Source organism: Sander vitreus, chromosome 14, assembly GCF_031162955.1.
Source record: "Sander vitreus isolate 19-12246 chromosome 14, sanVit1, whole genome shotgun sequence".
Classification (NCBI taxonomy): Eukaryota; Metazoa; Chordata; class Actinopteri; order Perciformes; family Percidae; genus Sander; species Sander vitreus.
Genome location: NC_135868.1, coordinates 10,299,930 through 10,320,927, shown reverse-complemented (window position 1 = coordinate 10,320,927; position 20,998 = coordinate 10,299,930). Strand labels below are relative to the sequence as shown.

The following is a 20,998-nucleotide window of genomic DNA, read 5'->3' as shown; positions in this document are numbered from 1 at the left end:
ACCCCAAATTTAAATAATGTAAATCAAGTAATAGGCATCATAATCTACTTTTTCAGCCCTACTCAAGCCTGAAGGCAAAGCCTTTCTTTTTTTCAAAAGCTCTTATTTCCAGTCTCTGTAAATCAGAGCTGTAATTCTGCTGCATGGCAGCACACATGCTGAGGAAGCAGCGTGTCTATTTATGACACCTCTTGTATTTCAAATTAATTTGAATTCTGATGGCTCACAAATTAATCCAAGCACAGCTGTACAGTATAGGCAGGCCTAATAAATGGATGAATGGATGCGTTGAAGGATTTTATTGAACACAAATTAGACAACATATCCATTTATGTGATGAATTTGAATCATGCTTACTTAAAAAGTTATAATGACCCATGAGCGGTAACCATGTGGCGTAAATTGGCCTGAGGGTTGATGAAGTCATGTGTGTGACTTGGCTGTTATATAAGACTAGACCAGCATATGGCGCTGTTACCCTAAGTAGCCTGAACACATTGTAGTGCGCCTTGCTTTACCGTATTGTTGTCATTAATTCTTTCGAACCATTAGGAGGGATGGGGAGGTAAATATCGATAAATATGTTTTTATTTTAATCTAAATAATAATGACATCTCAATCCATGTAGATCATATCTCCTTCCTTAAAATAACATTAAATAAAAATAAAAATAAATGGCATTTTCAAGTTGCACATCTCCTTCATCATTTACAATAATCAGTCGCAGTGTCAAGCCGAATTCTCGCGATAGTTGCGGTAGCTGAAAATCCTAGGAGCAGAGCAGGCAACTTGACATGTCAACAAAACAGATAAATTATCACCACACAGGTAACATTACACGTTGTCTAATATGCTATTAAATTAATATGAACACGCACTGCGGTGTTGAGTTAACGTCGTGCAGGAATAATCAATCGACACATGAATAATAAACCGAGAAAAAGCTGAAGTGTCGTGTGTGGTGTGACTGTCCCCTTAGCTTTGGTATCAACCACTCCACTTTGTTAGCTAATTAACACGTTATCAGACTGAATGTTTTTGGGTGTGGCATTTAAAAGTCCAGGACAGCATCTAACAGACTAGTGCTGGTTTAAAGCTACGTTTAACTGTTTCTAAAAACCCGGTATACAACTTATATTAAAGGCTATAACGTTAGCTCAGAGACTTTGTCAATGTTGATTCTGTTTAGCTAGCTAAGTTAGACCGCGTTTCGTTTTAGTTGATTTGTAACAGCTGTGAAGCTTTTAGAGAGCTGTAACGTTACTTCATGTCTTGAGTGTATATGTGAGTGTTGCACATTATACCACTGTGGCTGATTTAACGTTGTATCTATATCTATTTATTTATTACTTCTCATTACGCACATTAACTATATTCCTACTTATATTATTGTTGATTCATTTTTCAATTACTGTACACCTGTCTACCACAAATATATATATTTTATTTTTATATATATTGTATCACTATATTTAACTTATGCACTATTTTATGTCTTGGATTCAAAATGTTACTCTCTTTTTATATTTGTATGCATTCATTGTTAGAGGAAGCCTGAGATCAGTAAATGACTGCTCTTCTGTAATTGTTGTGCATATGACAATAAATAAATAACTTGAACTTGACTGATGATACAAGCTAAATGTTATGCCAGTATCCTTATACATTATGGTGACTATCGTTTACTCAGTGACTTCTGTGACTTAAATTGTCCTACTTTCTCCCCCCTCAACATTTTCCTCTCCTACTCCTGTAAAACACTTTATGTAGGCATGTAAGGGTGTGCTGGTTTGAAATAGCCTGACAGGTAGTCTCACCTAGGACCTAGACCTCCTCCACCAGCATCTTTTCTTGCTGTCTCCATGACAACCCCTCCGCTGGTGTCGCCTTTTGGCGGGCAGCCTCCGCCCCCGCAGCAGCAGCAGCAGCAGCAGCAGCAACAACAACAACAGCAGCAGCAGCAGCAGCAGCAGCAGGCCCAGGCAGCACGGGATGTCAACACAGCCTCACTCTGTCGCATTGGCCAGGAGACGGTCCAAGACATTGTCCTCAGGACCATGGAGATCTTTCAGCTCCTTAGGAACATGCAGGTCTGTCTCACTCTCTGCCCACACGCCTGTCAAATATCCCCCTTCAGTCTTCTGTTTGCCTCTCCTTCTGCCTTTTCAAATTTTTTTTTGCGTATGTTTCCCAAAGCCCAAACACCCTTACAAGACACTAAATATCATAAGAACAGTATGAAGACACAACATGAAGACACAACATAATTGAACTGATCTATGCAAAAGATAGAACAGCAGAATATAATCATAAAAAAGCCAACAGTCAACCAAAAGCTTGAATAACCATTGATTGATAAACTCAGGATCAGCTCAAAAGTTTGCACCAGTGGATCAATGAGACATTAGAAAGTTTAAAGTTCATGTAATCTGGGGATCATGTAAGGGCACTTGTTTCTATGTTTAAGACCTTATATGGATTGTAAAAGAAATGTCAACAAGTGCTGCAAAGAAGTTTAAAATGTGAGTAATATAGGAGAAATGTTAGTCAGAAGCATGCAGAATTTTACTCAAGCTCAGCTACAAATTGTTTGAGCATGCTTGAGCATTAAGGCAGGTAAAGAACGGATTCCAGTGTAAGGATACAAAAAGCAGGTCTAATTCTCTAATGAATTGGTAAAAGCATGGCCACTGTCACAAATAACACCAAAGATCTTACAGAAAAAGTCAATGTTCGGAATGAGGAGTCCAAGCAGTGGTTGAATTTGTGAGGAGAGGATAAGGAATAGGGACTAAGCAGCTATTTAGTGTGGACAGATTGTTGAAATCAAAGCTTTTTGGCTAAATAATGCATATTTCCACACTTCTGACACTGGTGTTGTATGTCATTTGTTGTCAAAGTGTTTATGATAGGAAATCCAACACTAGCTGAACAAGTCGTGACTGCATCACACACAGTATGTTGTCTGACATATTATCATTATACAGTCTTATGAGTCATACCGATTGCACAAATATGTCTCTTATTTGTACTGTATACGGTAAATTAGTGCAATCAAGTGATTAAGGAAAGTTGTTATGCCAGTTCTCCCGTATACATGAGCACGGAAGAATAGAAAGAATGATGGGAGTAACTTTACACCCGGTACAGTAGGTGGCGCTCTGCCAAAGTACAACTGGTCAGGATAAGGCTTTTTCTTCGGGTTGACCTTTGTATAAAATCACAACAACTTTGTAGGTAGGGGGAACATGGATGACTTTTCAGTGCTGTACATTTCAGAAATGGGTCTTCTTGATAGTACCTGCCATGGCAAAGTCCTCAGTGGGTTTAAAGGTTTAAAGCTCATGTTGTTGCTGATGTTTTTGACACCTTTGCTTCCAACTGCTCTCCTCCATTTCCGGGTCAAAAACCACTGCAGTGGAGTGGGCAGGGGCACTTATAATCTACGGAGCATGCCCACACGCGTAACCCGAGCTTACCCCGGTTAAGGTGTATACATGCTTAAATACCCCGGTTGCTGAAGAAGTTATCTAGGTCTGTTAACCGGGGGTATTAGCCGGGTAATGTGTTAACATGGCGTTCGAGAAAACCGGGTATTGCCTTTACTCAAATATAATTGGGTTTTCAAACTGCATATAAATGCATTAATTGAGAGACGGGCCAAACAAACACGCCTCAGCCACAGAATGCACAAACAGCATTCTTGTGACTTGTTTTTTTTTGTATCACAGACTGCCTTTATAGTCATAAAAAATCTTCATTCATCTTCCCTGCCTCTCTCCCTCTCCCCCTGTCTGTCCGTCTGTCTGTCTGTCTCCCCCCTGTTTCACTGTCTCTCTCTCTTCACTTTGCTTGCCCCGAAGGCATGCTTGTTTCATGTTATGTAGGATGTTTATAATCAGACTGTGCTGCCCCAGAGGCTTGTCGATTTTCTCAGTAAAAACATGTATTGTCACTCTTTAACACCCATTGTGGTTAAAAGCCAGTGATGCCAGATCTCAGTATGAGAGTGAGTGAAAACATTCAAAGCGCAGCAGCTGATGCAGTTAACCTTTGCAGCTGATTTTTTGGTATTTGTGTTTTTGAGTTTAAACTGTAATTGTATTATATTATCAGGACCAGTTACCATATTGTTGCATGATCACAGTACATTTTTAAGGTTTCTCTACAGCTAGGTTGCTGTCATTTTTTAAAGATTATTTTTTGGGCCTTTTCCCTTTTATTAAGAAGTGACAGTGGATAGACATGAAAGGGGAAGAGAGATGGGGGATGACACGCAGCAAAGGGCAGCAGGTCGGATTCAAACTCTGTGCCGCTGCAGGACTCAGCCAACATGGGGCGACCGCTCTTGCTGGGTGAGCTAGAGGCCACCCCTGTTGCTGTCATTCTTAAGTAGAAAGGAAAGTATCACTTCATTCAAATGAAAGTGCCTCTACTATGTGCATTAGCAGAAGGCTTCCAATGAACTATTACCAGTTAGGGAACAACAGAGGGTTTGTAGTGCTTTTTGCAGTCAGTGGGGATCAATGGCTGTTTCTTTTTATTAGTTCTTCTAAAATTGTAGACTTGTACTTTGCTTAACAAAATGTTTTCTCTGTGGTGTTTCTCAGCTGCCTAATGGAGTCACTTACCACCCAAACACCCACCAGGACAGACTGGGAAAACTCCAGGAGCACCTGCGAATGCTTTCTGTGCTGTTCCGCAAGTTGCGCCTTGTCTATGACAAATGCAATGAAAACTGCGCCGGGATGGACCTCATACCTCCAGAGGTGAGCCGTAGTGACACTGACAAGATTTGACATCGTTTTCTTATATTAATGTGATTAAAATGCAAGTGGATGTGTACATGTGTGTGTGGTTTGGGCCAGTGTGAATACAGGTAATAATTCCAACCAAGGTTTTGCACACTATGAAGTCTTACTAATAGTTGAGAGTCAAATAATCATGCTCACCGTCATTCACTTACAGTTCTCATAAGCCCCATTTCCACTTGGTATTTAAATCTGATCTGAGTGATCACAAGTGGACAGCTGTAGGTACGTGGGTTTCCACCTGGCAGTAGAATGTGTCTCCAAATGTGTCCTGAGTGACCTCTTGTGATCGGATCTCACTTCCCCGCTCTAACTGCAAATGAACAGGTACATCATTATGTATATAGTATATACAGAATATATATATTGCATATAGGCTGTGTGTGTGTTTATCAGTGTGTGTGTCTATAAATGTCAGTTGTTACACTCACATAAATCATACATTAGAAACGTTCAATGACTAATGAAAAAGCACTGCCTACAGTCTGCCTGTGTGCCGATATAAGGATGTCTAGTGAGGGGCGCCGGGACCTGTGCAGGAGAGAAAGAGACGTTACTGCTGATGAAACCCCAACATTTCCTGATTTTGCGGCTTCATAATAAAAGCTTTAAATAACAAAATAACAGGGAACTTTTATTGTGAAGAATTTATAGGAAATGAAACCCTCCAGACAGTGCTGTGTAACTCTGGTAATACAAGACTAATAAATAACAGAAGGAGATGACATAAGAGCAGGAAGTTTGGGAGCAGCCTAATGTCCTATATTGGTGAATTCAGGGATATTTTATGAAACTAAAAGTAACGTTATTTCCAGGGCAACAGAGCTGCAGAGAGCTCAAGACAGCCGGGGATATAGGATCAGGCAGCATGCAGGAACAAAAACACAGACGCACTACTAACAGAATATGATAACATCCAAAACACACGATTCTCTCAGTGGTCGCTGTGACATGAGAAATACTTTGAATGAGTAGGCTAGCCTACGTATTTCAACAGACAGTTGGGACTTTAATGTGGACACAGCATACGTTCCCGTTTTCACTGCTATTAGAATGTGGACACGTGGCTCAAACCACCTCCAAATGCGTTTATTTTTGCGATTCGATCTCAATGCGTCCTGAGAGGGTTTTCACCTGTACTTGGAGCTGTCCACTTGTGATCTGACCACTCAGGACGGATGTTAATGCCAGGTGAAAATGGGGTCTGAGTGTTGGTGCTGTAGCACACACTGGACATGCATCATACAGACAAAAGTAGTAGTCAGGGTACAGTAGCGGATCTGGGACGATTGTGATAACTTTCATTAAAGTTGGAAAATAGGACAGTGGCGTATCCTGCTTGATTGATCCTTTCAGATGCAAATGTCAACTCGTACTGTTTAAGATTGTCAGGATTTTTTTGTGTGTGCTTTCAGACACTGCCTCATCTACATCTCATCTACATGTGGCCCAGCGTTTCACACTAACTGCCTGCTAAATTAGGAAGCTGTTAGTTTAAAGAAAGTAGGCCATTGTTACTGCCACAACCCCCCTTACTCACACACATCTTTACCCTGGGGGACTCTTATCTCACCTACTCCCTCCAGGTCTGTCTTTTCTCCGCTCGCAGCAGATTCAGTCGCTTAGGTGAGTCTCCAGAGTCTCTTTACCACTGGTTATGGTTGCCATCCACCTTCAGGAACAACAAAACACACACGCGCAAAGGCACACAGGCACACACAGGCTCACTGGGCATGCACTGTTCGAGGCTCCATGCAGGGCTACAGCTAGGCTATCCACCACTGTTTGATTGGATTTATGACTGCGGCAGTCCCTTCCCAATTTCGACAGATTGGTTTGGAGCTAATCTCTCTCACCAGACTCATACTGAGGATAAAGGGAGAATGTGGGAGGAGACCAGTCTTAAATTGGAACAAATTTGTGATGGCTGCCACTGTGTACATTTTCCACATTGAATAATGCAGTTGCTCAGAAGCATTTTGAGTGATCTATCCACTGGTTATTCAGAATGACTCTCATCTGGAGTTCCACCTCCTATATCAAAGCCTATGAGTGGTTCACTTCGACATTTTCCTTTGCTGTAGTAGTGTAAACCCTTATTGAGTCATTACGCCATCTGGCTATTTCCCCCTTTTTATTTCCACCTTACTTAAATGTATTTGTTTCCCCTCGAGGCTGAGACCCAGTTCAGTGCTGACCAGCCAATAGCTCGGCTCACCATGTTTGTCTGGGGCTGAGGGTAGTTGATTTTGGCCCCAGCATGCATGCCATTTATCATCCCGCAGAATTCAGGTGCCTGCCTGACAGCCGCTCACTATTGGCTGCCCGACACAGGAAGTGGAATCAATGACTCGGGCAGTGTGACCTCATCGCAGTCTAATTAGCAACAGACCCGTTTAATGAACAGCTGGACCAAATGCACACGTCTGCGCTTTCCCCTTTTTCTTTCCAGCTGTCTTTCTTTGCTGCTCCGTTGCAGCTTTTTCCTTCCTCTTTTTCTCAAACTCTTACACTTTCTGTATTTCTTTTCTCTTCATCCTATCCCTCCTTTTTCCACCTTTTGTCTTCTTTCTCTCTCTGATAGCTGCTCAACATTGGCGCTCTCTCCATTTCCTTCCTTCTCCCTTTCTTTCTTTTAATCTATTTGTTCATGTTGGCTTTGTTTCACTCTCTTTCTCTCCAGCTTTCTCTTCTACTTTTCCTTTTCTTTTTCTTTTCTTTACGTTTCCTTTTCTCTTTTCTGTGGTCTTCCTCCCCTCTATCATTTCCTGCCCTGTTCAGCCATGCTATTTCATTTCCCTCTCCCCTTATACATTCACCCTGCTATTTTGTTGTTGTTATTTTTTGGGTTTGTCTTTTCTACCCTTTTTGTCTCAGCGAGGCAACCTGGAAAACTTCTATAGCCCATTCTTCTCTGTCAGGCGGCAAACCACATCCATCTTTCTGTGGAAGAGGCAGGGGTTATGACACACACACACACACACACACACACACACACACACACACACACACACACACACACACACACACACTCCACTTTCCCACCCTACTCAGCACATTTCATTTTCCCCTCAGGAGCTGCCAAAATCAGCCCGCTACCTTTAAAATTTGATATGTCATTGGCTTTGGTTTGAAATTATCTAATGAAAGAACTTTCCTCTTTTCCTACTTAAAGTTTCCTTGAGCCAGAGACAAGCTCATAGTTTGTCTGATATAATATCCTGCACATGTCTTTGCTGTCTTTTCTCCCTCCAACAGTCAGTTTGCAGTTTGGCATGAATATCTGCCTGAAAACTGACAGCAGCACAGAAAGTTATCCACATTTTTACATCTTTCAGTCGCTCTTTTTTTGTCCTCCCCCTTGGCCTCTTTGTGTTTCTCATATTCTCTCTTCTCTTTCTTTCTGTTTGTATTTTCTCTTCTTTTTAACCTTAGCTTTTTTTCTCTCTATCGGACATTTTGCCCATTGTCTTACAGTCCTCACCTCTCTCTTCATCTGTTTGTCTACACTTATCTCCAGCTTCCTTCGTACCTTCCTTTTCATTCCTTACATGTTCGTCTTGATGTTGGCCTGCTCTAGCCGTATTCAAACACCAGTCAGTCATTGCTTCCAGACGAACCAGCTTACTCCAATCATTGTCTAGTCTCCGCAGGGTCTCCACTCCAGCTGCACAACCTCAGGTCAAATGGTGTAGAAAAGCAGACTAATCTAAAGAGCCAACTTTGCATGATTTAGATTAGCATCGTGCCAAGTCGTTATTGGAGCAAGGTATGTTTTCCCATTATATGGCAGTTGTTATTGGCTTCTGGTTGTTTGGATAGTCTCATACCTAATCTGTGTTTGTGATCTTGTCTGGTATGACAGTTTTTGTTTTGGAAAGGAAACTTTGGCGATGGTAGCTCTTGTTGATGTTATTTTTTCCTTGGAACAGCAAATCCTTGCTTCCAGTGTAATAAAGATGCAGATTATTTTTGCATCTGTAATTGAAAGCCCATTAAAAGTGGTGTCATGAAAATAGTTTTTAGATTTCTGAGAGTTTGTTAATCCACAAAATTGACTTTATACATAGCTGATACTGTGTATTTCTTGGAAACTATACAATAGCACTGTACAATAGCACAGACATTTGTCTCCATTCAGTAGCTCATCAATCATGTCATTAATCACACATTCTCAGTATAAAACCCATTATGTCCTTGCTGTACGTTATGTACAGAACAGTGTGTTCTCAAGACATACACACATCACTTGGATGTGGTACTGCAGCGAGCCTCCTGCGAGCCTCCTCCCTGAGGTGGCCACTAGGGGGCAGTGTGAGGTAAAGCAGCAGGCGGTGACCCTGTCGGCTCAGGAACTGTGCCTCGCCTGAGGGCTCTCGCACATCAGCCTCACTGTAGTGTCAAGCAGACAAGGTCAAGCACACAGAGCGTTTAAAAATGTATTAATCTCCCACTCGCTTTCTGTCTCTGTACTGTCTCTCTCTATGTTAAAGAGAGACGAGTGAGACTGTGTTCGAGAGCTTACACAGAATCCCCATTTTCACCACTTCATGGGAACAAGATTATGAGACAGCTCAGTGTAGGATAGCACTCAAAGGTTGAGCTTGCCCATACACACATAATTTTGACCTATAACTGCACTCAGCTGGCATATATAGGAAAAATGTGAATATGAGTTTTATTCCAGAACTTCTGTACTGTACTTCACAACTACTCTTAAAATGGAGTTGATTGTCACAAAAATAAAACTGTACTTTCACATTGTAGATTATATATGTGCTGTACTACTGTATTTGATAAACCAAATTAGAGATGTTCCGATACTGTCTAAAACACTGGTATCGGTATCGGGAAGTACTGGAGTTCATGCACCGATCCGATACCACGTGATAAAGCCCGTAAGAAAATCTACGTTAAAGTAGTTTATTTCTGTTCTTTTTCCATTATAACTGACTGTCAAACTGGATAATAAAAGAAAGTTCTGTGGCGTTCATTGTTTGTGTTTGTTCATGTTTCACAAAGAGTTTAACCTGAGCCAGACCGACAACAAAGATAAAAATCATATCACATCCATACAGGGATAGTAGTATACAGTTGTTAAAACAATAAAATATATGACACACTGGTATCGGATCGGTACTCGGTATCGGCCGATACGCAAGTTCAGGTATCAGAATCGGTATTGGGAAGCAAAAAATGGTATCGGGCCATCTCTAAACCGAATGCAATCCATATCAGTTGAATTTGTCAGCATTTTGGAAATGATCCTCTGGCAGTCGTCTTGCTTTACAGTAAATAATACAGTCCGATTTTTGTTTGCTGTCCCTTCCAGCAACTGATACCCTTTGTGGAGGATGACCGCTCTAAACACGAGGATCGCTCAGCTGGCCAGAGCCGCCCTGCCACCGAGGAGAGGAGAGAAATCCTGGAGGTCAACAAGGTATTGTGTTCTGTATCTCAATAGCACAACACTGTTAGGGTTACAGGTTTCATTCCCAGCCAATGGTAATGAAATGAGAAGGTAGGGCTGATAAAGGAAAAATGGGAAAAGGTTCAAAAAGTGATGTGATATGAGATTTTATCACAGTTTAGCATGTTATTTCAAATCAGTAAAGTTTCAGTTCACCTCTGACATCCATTGGCCTGCAGGCATTTCAAATCTACCTGAGCTTGAGGGAAAACAAAGTTTAATATCATCTTAAAGATATAATAATTAGATAGATTGAAATAATAATTAGGCATGAAATTCATTACAGATTAGTAATTTTACTCACCATCATTAACCTGAAGCTTTAATAGCCCAGCTTTCATTATTTGGATAGCAACCATCCAGGTTGTAAAGATGTGGTTTATAAAAAACAAAATTAAGAGGCTACACTTGATGAACTTTATTGTTTGCCAGAGATGGGGACTCGAGTCTGAGACTCGGACTCGAGTTGCACTTAAGTCGCACAAACAGCTGACTTCAGACTTGACTTGCGACTCGACCCAAAAGACTTCAGACTTGACTTGGACTCGAGCTTCGAGACTCGTCAACAACCTATTTTCATGCAATTATTGCTTTTTAAATCTAAATTCATTCATGTATTTCTATTTTCTTTTATTGGCGCATATACATTGGGGAAACGTATGACGAGCTGCATGTCCCCTGCCCTTTGCTATAATGTGCAACATAATGCATGCGCCATGCCTTATGTGCGCGCACTCACATAAAAAAATGCATTGACGATGGCGACACCAAGTCCTCCCGGAGTTGTGCCTTTTGTCATTAGTTTAGCTTTCAATAACTTCGTAAACAGTGGCAGTAAGCGAACAGCTACATGCAAGGTGTGTGGCACCAAGATAAATGATAACTTGCACATATTTCTGTTACTGTAGTCCTATTTATTATTTCCTTATTTCATCCATGCGTGGCGCAGCGGATCCGTGCGCACTGTCACCTGCTTCGGAGACGGTGGCCTCACTAACCTCTCCTTCTCTTGAGTCGGATCTTAGAAAATAAATGGCATTACATCAGTGAGTTCAAACTGCTTATTGTGCGTAATTTAGACTGACACTGAGATGCATGTTGTTCTGTAACTGGTGTGGCGCTGCCACTATTCTCTTGATTTCCACTTCGACATTAGACATTTTTTTTAGTGAAAGAGACGTTACATTTAGCAAATATCGTCACAGGTAACAAGCTAACCATCGCAAAGTGTTGTGCTAATGCTGGGAACTGGCAAATTGTATCTTTATAGTTGTATCCATATGATGTGACAGACTTAGGTTAATATTTCACCAGGTCCGAGGTCTAGAGGGATGTGTTAAGTAGACCCCATGAAGTTATCCTACAACAGATTTTGATACTGTATGGATGGTAGCTACAGGACATGCTTTGAATTCATAAGATTTAACAGTACAGTGTTAGGGACAGATCAGATGGCCAGAGACTTGAGACTTTGACTTGGACTCGTGGCAAAAGACTTAAGACTCGACTTGGACTTCCAAAAAATGACTTGTGAACATATCTGTTGTTTGCTAATAGAGTTTGTGTGTTTAAAGGGGGGCAATGTGCTGGTGGGTAATGCTAAGGCTCTGGATATTGTTGGGCTATCTTACTCAAAACGCGTCTTCAATATCACATGGAGATTGGGCAGAGTACCCATGGACTGACTGACAAGGCTGATGGTTCCCAGTTTTAAAGGGGACTGGAGGATGTGCCCCCTTTATCAGTGTGTCACTTTGCTCAGCCTTCTTAAGGCATCTACACACTGGGCCGATAATCGGCCGTTGGACAGTCTGGCGAGGTCAGTGACTCGAGTCTGTTCGGTCTGTTCCGTGCCTTCGTCCATTGGAGGAGCTGTCGGCCTTCATTTTGGCCGACCTGACATGCTCAGTCAGAGACAGGGCGGTCGGGACTCACCCGGAAATGGCAAGCGGGATGAGCGTGACTAAGCCTCTCAAAATCGGATGAAAATCTGTTGATTTGAAATGAAGACAGATTCAGCAACTGCATGGCCTATTTCTCGCTTAAAATGTTTTCAGAAACACATTTCGGTGAACTATTTTAGTACAATATGAGATCGTATTCTGAATGAGTCGCCATTAATGGCCAGTTGAAAAATCCAAAATCTGGAAGCAGTAGCCAGATCCACGTGACTCGTTCATCCAATCAGCTGCCGGTTTTCATTTTTTGGGCGACAATACAGATTAGCGGCGCCTGCTGTTATGGAGACGTATTACGTCTCATCGCTTTGGTGTGTTCCGAGGCACTTTTTTGACCAACTCGGGGAGACTGATCAGTCCAACTGCCTTTTCTGCCAACGGTCGGCCGTCTGGTTGGTCTGTAACGGCCTTTAAACATTATGCCAGTGTGCCCTAAAGGAGGCTCCTGTCAACCTCAGAACCTCAGATTCATTCTTTGAGTTGCCAGAATGCATACAAAGATTATAATACTAGTATAAGTAAGCTAATAACTTACCTTTTATAGTTTGTATTCACACCAATATAAAAGTGAATGAACTGATCAAGAGCTGATTTAAACAAGATAGTAGCTGATGGTGTTAAATATTAAAAGAAGGGAAGAAGCCTTTACTTTTTTATATATATCTTGTGAGTGAGGTATTCACTTCTGGAGTGGTTTCAAGTGGCAGACATCAAACACACCTAAGAGCTTTTTCAAATGTATTTACTGTCAGATATGTTTTGGCCAGCTCCGATAGAGAATCGGTTTTATGACACTCTGAAGTGCAGAGCAGAGAGCTTTTCTTCAGACTGACATGCCATGTTGTCAATCAAAGTCTGAAAGTTTGTTGGGGAAAGCTTTAATCCTGAGTCATGGCTTAAGTTACACGCCACAGACAAACATGTTGAATCTGAGCATAGAGATGCATAGAAGGGTGAAGGGTGGTGTCTCAGATGTTAATTAAACATAATCCAACAATAAAAAATAAATAAAAATCTTACTTTGATTTTTGAAAATAATTTTGTGTAATATATCATTTTTTATGTAATATGAGTCCTGGTTGATTTTCCGACTCCTGTGGTTACTGTGGTAATAGCAAGTGCACTGTCAAAGAATGCCAAAGAATATTATGTGTTTTATGTTTATATGTTTACACATTTGTGATGAACAGTTGTCAAAGCTAACCTTGTTACAGATATGCAAATATTTATTGTAGATAAGCATAATATGAAATGTACATGAAATGTACAGAGTTTTTGGGGATTAGACTCCATCATTAAAAATGGTACAGGAACATACACGGTACACGGAACATATTCCCCCCCGATGGAGCCTAGACACTGGTGATGGTGGAGAGGGAACCCGGAGGCCAAACGAAGAACCTGTCTGCCGGAAAGGGACTCAGGTTTCAGTGGTTGACGATGACCGGAGGTGGAAGGGGAGGAGGAGGGTTGCATGTTTACCTGAGAAGACAGCTGATAGCAAGGAGAGAGACATTTAAAGCAGGAAGTCAAGCTGTGATTGGATCATGAATTTCGTGGCCAATTCTGATTGGTTTACTGAAGAGTGAACTCCTCTTAACAGCTGAATAGATTTAGGGAGAGATAGTGGTTTTTGCAGTAATTAGAAGTCTTCCTGAAAGAATTTGTGCTGAGCTTCATATATATTGCTTTTCCTTCACAATAAAAGCCACCCAGTGTTTTGAATGCTTTTAATGTGAAGCAGCAGCAGTAGGAAATGTTCGGTTTGCATTAGTTGTAACCTGAGGAGATAGAATGATATACAATTACAAACAGTAACGCTGGATTACATGCATGCATGTAATTTCTCGTGAATCCCTTGTGCATAGAAAGGCAATTTGAATCCAGCGTGATAATAGCGGACCCCGCCACGAACCATGCAAACTACAATATTGAATGGTAATTACTGAATGTAAATACATTGAGTGGGTGTTGCAAAAAACGTCCAACCATGAATAATATCAAACATGGGTTGTGATTTCATAATAAGCATTCTAAAGAAAAGGTTCAAAATATTGTGATGAGAGTGTGATGAGATAAGTGTGATGAGATAATCCCATTTACGTTACTTCCACTGTTACAGTTGAGGTACAGGGTTGAACTATGTCCATGACTAGAAACGAGACCAATCACTCCAGTGTTATCAAGACAAAGACAGGATAAATGACATGTTAAGCAAATAAAAAATGACAAAATACATGTTTAAGGTGTTTTTTTAGTTTTTTTTTTTTAGCATTGCTGAACTGACCACTGGGACACAACACAGGACCTCTTAACACTAAAAAAAAACCTGCCCCTTGATGTTTTGGCAGTTGCCATAATAGATTATTTTTGAGTCCAGGATTAGGTTTAATCTCTCCCAGGGAAATGGGGCCCATCAAGATGACATTAAAGCGCTGTGTACTAATATCAGCTTTGGGTCGATGAAACCTAGATCCTGCATAGGCATCAGATGCAGGTGAGGTAGACAGCCATAAGTCAGACACAATACCTCCAAGCAGTTTCCATATCACCTGAGTACAGTAGTTATGGACAGTGGAGCGTCGCAAAGGTTCAAGGAAAAGACAGCATGCATTATTTAGGAGGCCTTTTTAGTTTGCTTTTATATATTTTTTTATATATGTGTATGTATGTGTGTGTGTATATTGAGTTTGAGAGAGTGCAAAAGAGCTTTTGTTCTTTCTTCAGAGAGAAGATTTCGTTTACATTTGCTTTCACACAAGCTTTCAGTATGTGCGCTTGCTGGCTGAAGCCCTTCTCTGTTTCCCCTCTTTGTATGTGCATTGTGCTGGATCTGTACAGATTGTGCATGCCAACTCGTGTTGTTGTCTGCAATGATAATGGTCCAAGGTCAGGAGTGTCAGCAAACAGAGATGCGAATTGGTTATTTTTAAGAGCTCAGCACAGCTCCCCTGGCTGCTTTTAAATGTTAACACAACAGTGAAACATTGCAGTGAACCTTCGCTCAACTGCACTCAGCTCCATCCAAAACAAACTGCATCGCCTTTTCACACAAAGCCTCCATACCCACAAAGAGCACAGTTAAAGCATGCTGATATTGTGGTAGATAAATAACCAAGTGCTTATTCCAACTCTTTAAATGCAATACCGGACTGAAATACAGAATACAATCCGTTAACACATAGCAAGACCTTATTATGTAGTATATCTAAAAAACAGCTCATTATACTGTATTGTGTATGCAATACATTTCACTTATTTTGAAGTGGAATATATCATACATTGAATGCACAATATATAAAGGATGTGATGATAGATTTTAGCCACATCTCAGTCGTCTTTCTCAAACTAGTCTGCTTTTCTTGATCTACATCAGATCGCTTTATGATTAGTCTTGATTAGTAAAGGATCATTTCTGTTCACTGCTCACTCTTTTGTTTACAATTCAGTAGTGTGTGCATCTTTTTTATCCTCATTATTTTTTGGGCATTTGTAGGCCTTTATTGACAGGACAGCTGAAGACATGAAAGGGGAGAGAGAGGGGGGAATGACATGCAGCAAAGGACCGCAGGTCGGAGTCGAACGCGGGCTCGCTGCGTCATGGAGTAAACCTCTATATATGGGCGCCCGCTCTACCAACTCGCCCGTGTGTGCATCCTTGAGACCTAACAAAAGTGTTGAATGCATTTCCTTTCCCCTAACAAATTTGCAAAGCTAATTTTTGAAACCTGCGACATGTTAACTATCTTGCAGTTTTCTTCTTCTCTGCCTTTGTTGTCTCAATGCTGTTTTTTTGCTGCATTACACTACCTGTTGAACAGTGGAATAATGTTAAACTGTGGTACAAATGTCTATCATGTTACCTGTGTGCACAAGAACAGACACAACCGGGACCCATACATTACAATTGCATAGCACTACCAGTGGTCAAAAACTACCCCTTTAAGCTTAAATATCCTTCTACAGATTCAGAACCTGAAAATGACCAAGAACTATATGAGCTGCAAACAGAGAATCTACTTAAGTAAATGAATGATACAAACAAAGCCAGTCTTCTTCTGTGACATGATTGGTTGATAACACGTTGTCAAGCAATGTAACTTGGCAACAGTATATTGACATTTCCAGTTTCTTATTGAAGAAATGTTCTATCACGATTAGGGTTTGTTTTTTTTCATATCGCCCAACCATACCCAGAGGCTAAATTTTTTTGCAGCATATTTAACTGTGATTTTGCCCAGGCTGCCCAGCTGCACATTAAGGCCGCAGTAAGGACAGCAAGCTTTGGGGAGTTAAAGCGGTTAGTCTGATCAGCAGAGTAGAGATGCAGCAGTACAGGGGAAGCAGATGTTTGTGGCCTGGCTACATCTGCTGCAGTTACTCCAGCCAGATAGGATAGTTCTGGATGAGAGGAGGGGGGTGATCGAGATGAGGGTGAGGTGGCATAAACTAGAAAGAGAGATACATAAAAAAGAGAGAAATGGGTAGGAAGAGAGCTAAATGGCAGACTGGTGTTACCATGTAAAGGTTGATGGAGTGATAGATAAAAGATGTGTGATAGAGGGGGAAAAGAAAGATGGAAAGAAAGCCTTTGAGTTAAAGGAGAAAGATAAATGAACTGTTCAGGTGGGAAAGGTGTTTGAAGATGGATGACCAGACAAATGGCTTGTGTTGTCAGAGAGAGTAGATGTGTAAAGCTGAGGGTAAAGGATGAAGGGACACAGAGGAGCAAACAGGTAGCAAAACGCAGGTAAAAATCATTTGTGTGGTGTTTTTGAAATGAATTAAAATGTCTATAGGGGTAGCAAAGATTCAGGGATGTACAGGAAAGAAGAGACAGGTAAAACAATTGATGAAAGAATGGATTGATAGATGTGTAGGCAGCTGTGAATTGTCAGAGATAAGCTGTTACCATTCAGATAGGGTCTTGAAAAGGAATAACAGGAGACTGATGAAATTAAGCTGCAGCAGAGAAAATAGGATGCCTTCTGTGACAGGATGCCCAGAGATACTGAAAGAAAGAGAGAAGATTGATGCATAAGTGAAAAGATAAGTACAATCATGCCTCAGACTCTCCACCTGATATGTCACACTGGTTTAGGATCGCTAGCGTTATATTTCTCCTCACAAAAGCAACTTTCAATGACTTAAAATTGAATATCACTCAATGCTGTAAGTAATGGACAGTGATATAATGCATCTTTATGGGATGGTTGTGATAGGCAGAGTGATAGGATGACAGGTTAATGGGATTCTAAATCCATGGATGGGGATTTTTGTGCGCTCTGTTCTGAGTGAAATAACCTTGGAACAGACACCACCCTTGTTACAATATAACAGAACAGAGTGATCTGAAGAGAGCCATTGAAGTATGTGTTCTGTGCTTACAAGAGGGAATAATGGAAAGTAGAAGTGTTGGCACAGCCCTAAATGTTCACAATGTCCATGTTAAAGGTGCAGTAGGTAAGACTTATAAAACTAACTTTCCGTCATATTTGCTGAAACTGACCCTATGTTCCAGTAGAACTACATGAAGCAGGTAATTTAAAAAAAATCTGGCTCCTCTGGCACCACCTACAGCCTGTAGTGCGATTTGCAAAAACCTACCGCTCCCTGTTCAGATGCACCAATCAGGGCCGGGGGGGGTGTCTAACTGCATGTCAGTTACTGCTCATGTGCACATATTCATTCTCCCTTGTGGGGGGAGGGGCTTAGGAAACCGTTTTGGGCTTTAGCGGAAAAGGGGGGAGGGACTGAGAAGTTGTCGATGTTCAAAGTGTTGGGCTAAGTCCTGGATCTTCACAATCCTACCTACAGCACCTTTTAATCCTTGTCTGCAGCCCTGTCCCAAGCCCTGCCTCCACAATAGACTGCATAAATATTGACATTGTATCTGTAATGTCACAGAGGGAGGCCGGATGTCTGCTACCATAGCCATAAAATCCTCCAAAGGTAGGGTGGCACCTTAGTGAAGTTTATATTGGTGCAGCGTGTGGCCGCCGACACCACTTCTGAGTGTGATAAGTCCACTGAAGCAAACATGCTTGAAAACGTGTCTCTGTAAGCATTGATATCCCCTTGATAAAACAATAATCTTTGAAAAGGCCACCAAAATACTCATTAGCACTAGTGAAATTAACTAGTGAGACTCTAACATGAGGTGGAAACACACAATTGATTTCCGGAGAGTTATTGGGGATCTTGCTATTGCCATTAGGGCTGCAACTAAGGATTCTTTTATTAAAGATGAATCTGCCAATTGTTTTCTCGATTAATTGTATGGTCAGAAAATAGTGAAAAATGTCCATCAAAATTTCACAGAGCCCAATGTGACTTCTTCAAATTGCTTGTTTTGTCCAACCCGTAGATTCAGTGTGCGGTCATAGAAGCCTTAGAAAACTAGAACATATTCACATTTATTATTTTTTTTAAGCATTCTTGCCTAAAAAAATACTTAAACTATTAATTGATCATGGAAATTGCAGTATTTTTTGTTGATTGGCTTAATGATTAATCAGCTTATCATTTCAGCTATAATTAGCATGTTTCCATCCAAATATAGTGCAGAAAATTGTTTCCATCCACGACTGTTATGTAAGTATTAGGGGTTAGGCCCAATGAGATAACCATTGCAGAAGAAGAAGGCTTTGTGACATGATTAAAAGAGTTGTAATGATAAAGAAAAAAAAGAAAAAATGCACTTGACATCCTATTCTACAGTTGTAGTACAGTAGTGTAGTTTACGTCATCACCGTCTAGCTGCCTTTAAATAAACTGCATCTGAAAGGTAGGGACCTTGACCCTTGCGGTAGATGTCACTTCAGGTTTTATTCCATCCCCTATAACCCCAGGCCCATAATCCTACCTCTATTCAGTTGAAGCCTGAAGCCCACCCCGCAAGCTAACGGCATTGAACAGGTAGTAGAAGTAAAGATCACTGTGGGGTGCAGTGGTGGTTGAAGGGGGATGGCTGGAGGAGAGGCAGATAAATGACTCCTCCATGGTAATGTCTGGCTGCTTTATGGGATGTCCTGGCTGTGAGTGATAGCCTTGCTCTTGTTATCTGTCCATTGGGGTAATTGCTGTTTGTCGAAATCTGGCTGACGGATGGTGATGCAATCTGCCCAGCGTTGGAGGGGGAGGCATCACTCTCATCACTCTCCACAAGTGTCTTTACTTGGAAGTATGCTGCGTGTGACAATATGTATTTGAATTTAAGTTTGTTTGAATATCAGGGCTCCACACTAACTTTTTTTACTAGGAGCTCTGTAGCCCCAAAATGCGACCATTTGGTCGCAGTCTGGAGCCCTGAATGTGTATATTCCCCCAGTGTACATGTGCCTGGATGTAAATATAAGTGTGTGCCTCTTTGTCCTTGTTGCTTCTATACAATACTCGTATACTCTATGTCATGCGTCCCAGTGTGCAATTGATGTGTGTATGAAGAAGTAGAGTTTATCTGAGCATGTGTGAAAGTCCAGTGTTTGCATAAATGTTTGAAATGCATTAGCCATAATTCATTGGTGCCTAATGGGTTGTGATTGCTCAGTCTCTGTGCTGCATACCTCTGGTGCTGTAGAATGTGAATGCATTTCAGTTCAGGGTCCCCAGTCATCCACACTGACTACGTTTACATGCACATAATATTCTGTATTTTGCCCTAATTCCGAAAAAGACGATATTCCGACTAAGCTGTTTACATGGCTAATGAAAGTGAATATTCCACTAATATTTCTGTTTACAATGTAGCCGTGCAAAACAGGATTTTTTCAGAGTTTACCAGCAGCGGCGGACTTGATGGACCGTGCAAACACAGCGTCCCTCTTTCATTCCTTTAACCAGCTTCTTGAAAATGTCGGCGTAGCGATGTTTGCGCATATCCAAAAACCTGTTGATATCCAAGTCTTTCATAATGTTTAAAATTAGCTGTGTTTCTCCAGCCTTGCAAACTGTTGGCTGGTTGGTTTGTGTACAGAAACCATAGCAACGCACAGAGCTGACCATATGCCTGCCGTGAAAACCCAAATTGAAACGCATATTCCGAATGCGCTGTATACATGTCCAAACGATGCCTCTAAAACCTGAATAATACCGGAATATCCCACGTCTTAATCTGAAGATGCTATATTTGGAAAAAGGCCTCATTCTAAATATCCAACCGGAATATGCTGTTTACATGATCCGTATCAAATTTGGAATATTGTCCTATTCGGAATAATAGCGGAATATTGGTGTGCATGTAAACATACTGACTGTTTCTACTCCAATACATGGACCGAATTCTGTGGCACCCAAGTGACCACAAATGCAACAGCCCTAATGAATATCCTACAATACTGGACACACGCCAATTAATGAAGGAAAAACAAAACATATGACAGGTAAATTTGCCAGCAGAATTTTTCACCAAGCACTAATTTGTACAGAGGTTTCTGTTATGAGCAGCTTCCGTTTTCGACCAGCTGTCTGTAGCAAGTGCTGTGGGAATCTGCCTCCTTTCTGCCTGACTGACTGACTGACTGACTGGCTGGCTGAGTGACAGCATTTTGCAGAATGGAGGAAGGATGATTCATAGCGACTCTCCGGACTACTTGATAATCATTCCATCTTGGGCGCGGGACAGGCTGTCTTGTCATTGGCACATCACTCATCGTTTGTTCTCTTCATACGTTCCTTTATCGCTCCATCTCTCCATCCTTCTATCTATCCCAGGGGCCTTGATGTTGACCCTCCACCCTGGTAGGGGGTTGTAATGCTGG

At 41.3% G+C, this 20,998-nt stretch overlaps 1 protein-coding gene across 1 annotated transcript in view; it reads left to right on the top strand.

Moving 5' to 3' along the window:
- The first annotated feature begins 743 nt into the window (after positions 1-743).
- med30 (mediator complex subunit 30) overlaps positions 744-20,998 on the top strand; it is a 38,623-nt gene continuing 18,368 nt past the window's right edge. The window contains exons 1-4 of the mRNA XM_078267960.1: positions 744-828; positions 1,771-2,090; positions 4,611-4,769; positions 10,144-10,251. Of these exons, the coding sequence (XP_078124086.1) occupies positions 1,863-2,090; positions 4,611-4,769; positions 10,144-10,251 (495 nt within the window). The 5' untranslated portion in view covers positions 744-828; positions 1,771-1,862. The remainder of the gene's footprint in view (positions 829-1,770; positions 2,091-4,610; positions 4,770-10,143; positions 10,252-20,998) is intronic.